This window comes from Echinops telfairi, unplaced genomic scaffold (genome assembly GCF_000313985.2).
Source record: "Echinops telfairi isolate 266 unplaced genomic scaffold, ASM31398v2 ScPeMD7_60;HRSCAF=208, whole genome shotgun sequence".
In the NCBI taxonomy this organism is placed as follows: Eukaryota; Metazoa; Chordata; class Mammalia; order Afrosoricida; family Tenrecidae; genus Echinops; species Echinops telfairi.
Window position 1 is genome coordinate 35,234,128 of NW_022103958.1, and position 8,731 is coordinate 35,242,858.

Sequence of the window (8,731 nt, forward strand, 5' to 3'; positions counted from 1 at the left end):
GGGCAGGAAGCTTTGTCGCAGCCCCTGTAGAGCATGGGGGTTCGTGGAGCTGGTGAGTGCTGTCCGTGGGGGGACTCAGGAGATGGCCTCATTAAAGGTTGTCTTCTGCCTGGAAGCTTCTCGTCTGGCTGTCTTTGCCTCATGCCTTCCATTCCTTCTGTCTGCAGAAGACAGACAGGATGGCTGGTGATGGGAAAACATCTGGCTTTGGGGCCAGACCTGACTTTAAATCGCCACCCCCACAGTGGACCGACTCGCTTCGTGGTCCTCGTGGGTGGGCTGGGGAGAAGCAGGGGCTGTGCCTCTGAACCGCCCCCTCTTGCACACGCTGCCCGTCTCCTCAGCTGTCCAAACCGGAGAAGGTCTCCATCCCTGAGCGGTACGTGGAGCTGGATCCCGAAGAGCCGCCCAGCCTGGAGGAGCTGCAGGCACGCTACCGCAAAGCCGAGAAGATCCGCAGCATCCTCACCCGGTCCAGGTCAGCACCCAGCCCTGGCCCCTTGCCTGCCCCGCAGCGACCCAGCAGGGACACCAAGAGGAGGCTTCATGGTGGTGAAGTACACAGGGTTGGAGATCAGCTCTGAGCGTGACGCTACCACATCAGCCACTTGTCCCCTCTGCGGGAGCCTCCTCATCCCCTCAGGGTGAAAGCCTTTGCTGGCAAGGGGCCCCTCCCCTCTCCCCCCACCGAGCTAAGCCTCCCACTTCTTGCCTGCATTTCACAGGCCTTTCCTTTCGGGTGCTTCGTGTCCTGTGACACCCCTCCCCCTCAAAGGAGGGGTGTTTAGGGGGAAGCATGTGCACCTCTGATGAGGGAGAAAGTCTCATTTTCATCTGATGCCCCAGCCTAAGGTTGAGACCCTGCAAGCCAGGGAGACCCCGCCGGGCCTTGGGCCTGCCCTCCTGAGGCTGGTGCCCAGGCCTGGCAAGCGCCCATAGTCCCTTTCCTGGACCCCCTGGCAGCATGTGCAACCTGCAGCCGGCAGCAAGCCAGGACCGGGACAGCGTGGCCGACCTGGACTCGCAGCTGCAGGAGCAGGAGCGCATCATCACCATCTCCTACGCCCTGGCCTCCGAGGCTTCCCAGCGCAGCAAGCAGGTGGCAGGTAAGACCGTGGAGGCCACCCCAGGCCTGAGGTCAGGGACTGCACCCTGGGGCTTGGGGGCAGCATAGTCTAGCCCTGAGCCCTGTGGAAGCCAGGTGCTGGGCTTGGTAGTGAGGGCCACTCTCCAGAGGTGGTCATGAAAGTCAGTCACCGGTGCTTGAATTTCTTGCTGGGACAAGATAGAATGGGGCCCCTCTAGCCTTCCTTGGGACCCCTGCTGAAAACCAAAGCCCCTGTCCACCTAAGCAGTCTGTCGTGTCAGGAAGAGGACTTGGGAAGGTGGGACTTTGCTCTCCAGTGGGGGAGCGTAGCACCATGGGGGTGGGGGTGGGGTGGCACTTGTGCGCTTGTGTACTTGTGCTTGAGTGTGTGTGCTCACACATTTGTGTGCGTGTGTTCCCATGAATGTGTGTATATGTTCCTGTGTATACGTATGGATGTGTGCAAACCAGTGTGTGTCGGTTTATGGATGCATGGGTAAACCTGTGCTTGTGTGTGTGCATACACACATTAGTTTGTGCACTTAACCTTGAATTTGTGTGCATGTTGGTATGTGTATATTTGTGTATGCATGTGTATATTTGTGTATGCATGTGTATATGGCTACATGTTTTTGTGTGTTTCTGAGTGTGTGCCTGTGTACACACAAGTGTATCTGTGTATGAGTGTTTGAGTCTACATGTATATGTATGCACGTGCATGTGCACATGTGTACACACGTGTGTGTATATCCACACGTCTGTGCGTCTGAGTGCACGTGCACACATTGGTAAATGCCTGTGTGACCAGACAGGAAATGAACCCCTGGCTTCGTCTGCACACCCATCATACCCTGTGTGCCCACAGAGTCCCCTCGGGCTAGCTCTCTGGGTATAAGGACCCTGATGCCTCTGAGCAGGGGTGCACTGGCCCTCCTGGGGAAGGGGCATGCATGGAGCCTGAAGTGATAGCATACATCCCACCGGGTCCCGCAACCCTGCCCAAAGGGTGTAGAAATGTCTAAGGGGTGCTGCAAGCCCTGGTGTCCAGCCCTGGGGAGTCTGGTATGGGGGCGCAGGCATAGCCTCAGGCAGCCATGGAAGTGGCTGAGGACAGGGAGGGGCAGGGCCTCCACCAAAGCCAGTCTCAGGACACAGCGGGCAGAGAGGCATTCTGCAGAGGTGGAGCTGGGCGGTGGCTGGTCCAGCCCCTCCTCCTGATGGTTGTGAGGCTCCCTGGCCCCTCAACGGCCCAGCCCGAGAGCTCTGCAGGCCCAGAGTTCCAGCAGGGCTGCTCCCTGCACACAGAGTGCCCTCCTCTCAGCTCTGCTTGCTCGGACTCCGCGGGTCTCTCACCCTCAGCTTCCTACCCCAGCCCTGAGCACACCCCACGAGGGAACAGCCCACAGCCTCACCTCACTCTCACTCCCTCTGTCCATCTCGGAGTCCTGGGGAGCAGGGGGCCTTGTCACACAGGCCTGCCACTGGGGGGGCCTGGTGCTCCAAGGAGGGATGCAGAGGCTAACGCTCCACTTAACTCCTGTGTGCCCATCTAGCGCAGCAGCTGGCCCTCCTCCCGCCTAAAGCCCCTCTGTCCTCCAGGGCGGTACCACCTTACCCCCCCTTAAGCAACGGACTCCACTACACCTTTGTCTAACACTTCCAAGTAAGAGCTTCTGCCTGCATGCCCTCCCCCCACCCCATGCTGCTCACTGCCCTGCGTTAGTGCTGAGCATGCCTCGCCCCTGCTGAGAGGAGTACAGTGCTGATCCTCCTGCCCCTGGCAAAGTGGCCGCTGGGGAGACTGGGAGGGCAGGGAGGCAGGCAGGGGAAAGCCGGAACTTTAGAGACATTCCCTCCTCAGTGGCTCCTGTACAATCCTGTGTGAGACCCCAGCCTCTGGCCTCCCTGAAGACCCCAGGACCAGGGCTGCACCTCTGCCCCATCCTCTCTCTTCCCCTAGGGACAGGGACAAGATGCCAGCCCTGGGGGTGTGGCCTCTCAGGGCTTTATCAAAGAACTCCAGGAAGCAGAAGCCTGGCAAAGGCATCCAGTCTTCCAGACAGGGACACTGAAACCTGCTATGGGCGGAGCTTGCCCTTGGTCCCTCCTGGAACTGGTGTCCGAGTAAGCACCGGGCCTGCCCTTTTAGTGGCCTGTGCACCTTAGAAGAGGGAGAAGAGGGAAGCTTCAGGGAATGTCTGCCCTTAGCCCGTCAGAATGTTCTAGCACACCACCCCTGACAAGTCCCCAGCTGGCCGTGAGCATTTAGCCATGATCCGGTGGGGGTGGCTAGGAGGGCGTACTGGACAGGGAGTTACGAGACCTGGGTCTGGCACCATTGTAAGGCCTGTCCTGGGCCTGGATCCTGGACTTCTGTCCAGGTGGGAAAGGGGCTGGAGTGGAGATTCCACAGCCTCCCATCTCCTATCAGTTTGTGGGGTGCCCTCCTCTCCTCCCTTTGTCCGTGCTGAGGACTAGCATCTGTCCGACTGTCTTAATGGGGTGGAGGTGGGGGTATGGAATGCGGGGAGCAACGCCATTGGATACTGGTATCCAAATATCAGGTGGACAGGTTTCCATGGAGCTTTCAGACTGAGAGAGACTGGGAAGAAAGGCCCGGCATTCTCCTGAGAACTGGCTGATGGATCACAACCGATTGTTGTCCTACAGAGTGCTGAGGGCACTCAGAATACACAGTCACACCAGGTGGGCTCAAACGGTGACGGCGGCCCCAGGACAGGCCACCTTTCCTTCCTTCCGTGACACAAAGGCTCCCTTTGATTGGGAGCTCCCTTGTTGGGGACAAACCACATCACTGAGGGCCTGCTGCGTGTGCGGAGTGTCTCCCTCGATACACATGGCAGCCCTGGGAAGCCAGCACCTGAGGGAGCTGAGCAAGCTCAGCGACTGCCCCGGCAGTTGGAGTTTCTCAGTGCCTGGGGCGGGACTTGAACCCTTTGCCTTGAATCTCCACTCGTGAGAGCCGTCCGGGTGTGGAGCCAAGAGTCGCGGGCGTTTGGAGAAGAGTGTGGAATGAGGGCTTGAGAGTGTGGGAGGCATGAGCCTCAGCAGCCGGGAGCAGAGTCCACAGGCCCAGCCAGTGAGGTTGGGAGGGAGGATGTCGGCCTGCTTGGGGCGTCCTGGCAGGAGGTGTGGGCCGAAGAACTACAGGAGAAATGCTCCCCAGGGACCTGGTGAAGGCTGTCAGGAACCTGCTGGGACCACAGCTCGGGTTTTCTCCTGGAGACCTGAGCCTGGTGGCACCCCACATCCCTCCCCAGTCCCAACCCATTCCTCCTGCCTTTTGCTGCTGTTTCTCAGGACACGTCCACGTTTGCTCTTAGACTTCCAACATATTCAGTTGGTGGCGGACAGAATCCCCTGTAGATTAAAGAGCCAGGCCTTGAAGGCCGAGAGGCTATTCTGTGCGTGCGAAGGGCAGGGCCGGAACGGGGCCCAGAGCCCTCTCTGCTCAGGCCCGTGGCCCCAGCAGGGTAGGGAGCACTCCCTAGCCTGGAAGTGGGGCCTTGGGTGGAGGGAGTGTGGGTTAAGCAGCCATGAATCCTAGAAGCCAGGCTCCCCCAAAGCGGCCACATTGCCCGAGTCCCTGCTCCGCTGCTCTGTCTGTCAGCCCGTCTGCTGTTCCCTGTCGTGTGTGCACAGACACGCCCACTGCCGGCTCCCTGGATGTGGGTAGGGGGCCTGCCAGCCTCTCATTGTCTTCTGTGCTTCTTGCCAGCTCAGGCAGTGACGGACCCGTGACGCACCGTGCGGAGGAGAAGCCGGGAGCTGGGCCATAGAGCCAGCTTCCTCCAAGAAGACCGAATGCGTGTTCACCTGCAGGGCCCTGACGGGAGGAACCCGAGACTGGGGGGCGTTTACCAGAGGGCTAGGTCCTACCACACCCTCCCCACACTTGTGTTACTTCAGACTCTTTTTTACAGATGACAAAGGCACTTTTGATAGACACTTAACTACTGACACTATTTTAGAATCAGAGTGTATTTGATAACTTTCGGCTGAAAGGGCTGATGGCCGGTGTCCGAGGCCGTAGCTGCACAGACAGAATCAGGTATCACCTGGGTGGGAGGTGGGGACGGGGTCGGAGCAGAGGCCAGTCCAACATAGGATGAACTCAGGTAAAAGTTGGTTTTGAGAATGTGCTTCCAGTGGATTCCAGCAGCAGGCTCTCGGGCGTGCGGTCCAGAGAAAGAGGCCTCTTGGGCTGAGCCGACTGGGGGACCAGCTCTGCTGATGGACAGCATGGGGTGGCCCCAGGGCCTGGGCTGCGGGCAATGATGCCCTCAAAAGCCTTGGGCTCCCTGTGGCCCACGCGGTTCCCCTGGCACCGGGCTTTCTGATGAAGGAAAAGATTCCACTTTGATTTGGAAAACAAAGAAAACCAAATTTCAAAATACAGGAAAGGTAACAGGAAGCAAATTTTATTGTATCACAAGCAATAAACTTCACAGCAGACGGCATCTCATGGATGGCTGAATGCCTTCCCTCCACATCAGGCTGCCGTGAACATCCTGGGCCCTTGGCTGCCTGCCCTGGAGACAGTGGGCGGCTGGGCGGCCAAGACCTGGTCCTGGTGGCAAGAGGGCTGGCCGTGTGACTGCGACCATCCTGATGGCACACGGAGGACGGTGACCTCCAGCCCAGGACACAGAGGGTTGCTAAGCCAGTTACAGTGTTCCTGCCCCTCGAATTAAGTGGTGGTCTCCGATAGTCCACGTTCAGAGAATGTTTTAGAGGGCGCGCGCACACACACCACCCTTGGGTGGAGCCACACATCAATTAAAAACTTTGACTATGCTCAGAAAAAAAGAAAAGACATCTTGAATATATTTAGAAGTTGCTGTCTATTTTTAACTAACTCCATATGCTGCCAGTATCAACTTCATGACATTTGCCAAAATAAAATTTTATTTTTGCCTTTATAAGATTTTGTTGGAAAAATAAAATGAATATTTTACAAGAAATTAATTTAAATAAAAGCATAAAGGTTTGGAAAAAACAAAACAAAAAAGGTGATGTACGGATGACAATGTTCAGTGGGTGGGCTTTTGCTGCCACTGCTTGTTGGGTCTGCGCTCGGGGTCTCTGGCGAGTGGCCTGGTCCGGGTTTTTTCTCCCCTCTACTCCTGTGGAAAATTCCCAGCATCTGCCCTCCGGCACCCATGAGAGCTGCGCCTGGTCCCAGCTCTTGACACTGGGTTGGCTTTAGGGGTATGTTTGGGGAAGAGGGAATGTGCGCTGTACCCTTTAGGCTGGGCATCTGCAGCTGACCAGGGTGGCCCCCAGCCAGGCCTCGTGGGGAGCCCCAGGGCTGTGGGCTGTCTGCTGTGGGCCTGGCTTGGCAGACAGCCTGTCATCCCAGCCAGCACTGGGGGGCGCCATGGCCCTCTTCCTAGCTGCAGGCCTCCTGCTCACTCCAGTGAGGCCGATGAGTGACAGACCACGGCAAACTGGATTTGTGTTTAATTCATTTTGACTTGTGCTTTTATGCTTAGAACAGGAGGCAGGAGGCCAGTTCCGTTCAGGGGTGAGTATATTTCCAAGTCTGTTGTTAGGGCGCTATTCCTTCATTGCCAAGATGAGCACTGAGGTTTAGAATGCCTTGCCAACTATTTAAAGGCCGGGACGTAGTTCCCAAGGCATTCAAAGTGGGACCTGGCTGCTCTTTTAGCAACTGTTGTCATTTTGGATTTTCAAATACAGTGTACTCTGGTTCTGAGCATCGTTTGGAGACGAGTCTCCATAACTGTTGAAGTAAGAGGGGAAAAGGATTCTATAACGGCACACACACATGCACATGCACACGAAGCAGAACCCCACACGCAGGGTGGCTATCAGCAGACTGTGTTTTTTTTGGTCTCTCAGAACGTCAGTCAGTGATTTTCTTACTGTTGGTCTCAGGTTTGGGTTTTCGTGTTAATTATCCTTGTGCAGGTAGTATGTGGCAAACCTGTCTGAACTAACTGCTGCTTCCAAGAGCGCTCGATCACGTAGGTAGCAGGAGACTGTTCTGTAAGAATCACGGCCCCACCGTTGACGACCAAGAGCTCCACGGGGAGCTCCCGGGTGTGGGAAAGGCACGTTCCAGCCACAGCACACGTGCGCAGCCCCTGGGAAAACAAACCTGTGTGTTCTTAGGTAAGACTGGCCCATCTGGCCTACTGGCTGGCCAGGGACCCTCCTGGATAGGGAACTGAGGCTCAGCCATTCCAGCTTTACTTCCTTACAGGAGGCTGCAGGGCCTGAGCAGAGCTTTAAGCAGCAGGGTTGCCATTGACCAAGGGGACCTGCACCTGCTTCTGTATCCATTGGCTGATGTGACCCGCGCCTGTACTCAGCCACACGGTACCCAGGATGCTCACCTGATTGTAACGAGAGCCAACAGCTTTGTGAGATCTGGTGTCAAATGGGAGTTGTAGCTGAAACAGTCTCCTGACCAACACTTGGCCCTCCTAAAGGGCTGAGGGCCTTGGCATGCGGAGGGCAGTGGTGGGGTGAAGGAGACGTGCCCGTCGTTTCCGTCTGCCGTGCTTTTGTCCTGCTTGCCTCGATACCCGGCTGTCTAACCGTCTGTCTGTCTGTCCCCGCCTTTGAACTCATCTGGAACTTTCACTGCCTTCAGGCTCCAGAAGGGTCTTGCCAATTGCAGGTGGCGCCCGAGTCTCAGAAAGCCTCAGCCTGCCCCCAGGCGACTCTCTCTCGTTGCCTACTTGGCCTTGGGGGTGGCAGATGGACCCCCGATTCAGCTAGACCAGAGTCTGTTGTAGGCGCTGGAAGCCTCTCAGCTGCAGCAGAGGGCGACTCTGGGGCAACATCTTTTGTGTTCTCACCAAGAGTGGGAAAAGGGAAGCAAATTATTGGTCTAACCCACAAATCACATTTCTGAGACGCTGGGAGCCCTCCGCTTCTGGTTCAGCAGGAGATGCTGCTGGGTGGGACTGTGCCCGTGTGAGTTGTGCCCCATTATGAAAAGAACAAAGATGGGGGGCTGGGAAAGATATGAGAAATGTCCGCCCCGCCCGGCAAACATGTTGCTGCTCTGCCGCCTCTGCTCCAAAGGCGGCCACGTGCGTTCATTGCTTTCCTGGCAAAGAAACCTTTCTTCAGAGCGAGTGGTGGGTACAAAGGCAGAGTACAAAACGCATGCACATCACAGTCCCTGCCATTCTGTTTGAACAAGGGTATTGATTGGGTCTGACCCTGTTGCATTTTTCCCTATTATTTGAAAAGGTGCATCTAAGTGTCGTGAATTGAGCTGGCGGAGCTGAACTTTCCATGAAAACTTAGCGAGGTCTTTCTTCAGTTCAAAGCGTTTGGATTTTAAAGGGCATTTTTAATATGAGTCTGGCGAGTGTTCTCCGCCACAGCCCAACAGGGATGTTCGCCCGGGATGGGGGTGGACAGGACAGGCCCTGTGGGGGAGGTGCAGGTGGATTTCACCAGGCGAAGTCTGGAGTTTGGGGAGGGAGGCTGAGCCCAGGCTTTGGAGCAGTGACGCAGGCCCCAAGGGGCAATGTGCTGAGCACGCTGGGCAGAGAGTGCAGGTCGGGCGAGGCAGCGGCTGGGCAGCTGACCTGCTGTGCGAGCTTGGTGCTCATGGGGGCTTTGGGTGTGGGCCGAGCA

The 8,731-nt window shown here is 56.8% G+C and overlaps 1 protein-coding gene across 1 annotated transcript in view; it reads left to right on the forward strand.

Annotated features, from left to right (window-relative positions):
• PLEKHA7 (pleckstrin homology domain containing A7) overlaps nt 1–6,030 on the forward strand; it is a 104,111-nt gene extending 98,081 nt beyond the window's left edge. The window contains exons 24-27 of the mRNA XM_045290984.1: nt 345–478; nt 964–1,106; nt 2,641–2,750; nt 4,827–6,030. Coding sequence (XP_045146919.1) covers nt 345–478; nt 964–1,106; nt 2,641–2,741 — 378 coding nt within the window. The 3' untranslated portion in view covers nt 2,742–2,750; nt 4,827–6,030. The remainder of the gene's footprint in view (nt 1–344; nt 479–963; nt 1,107–2,640; nt 2,751–4,826) is intronic.
• Nucleotides 6,031–8,731: the final 2,701 nt, after the last annotated feature.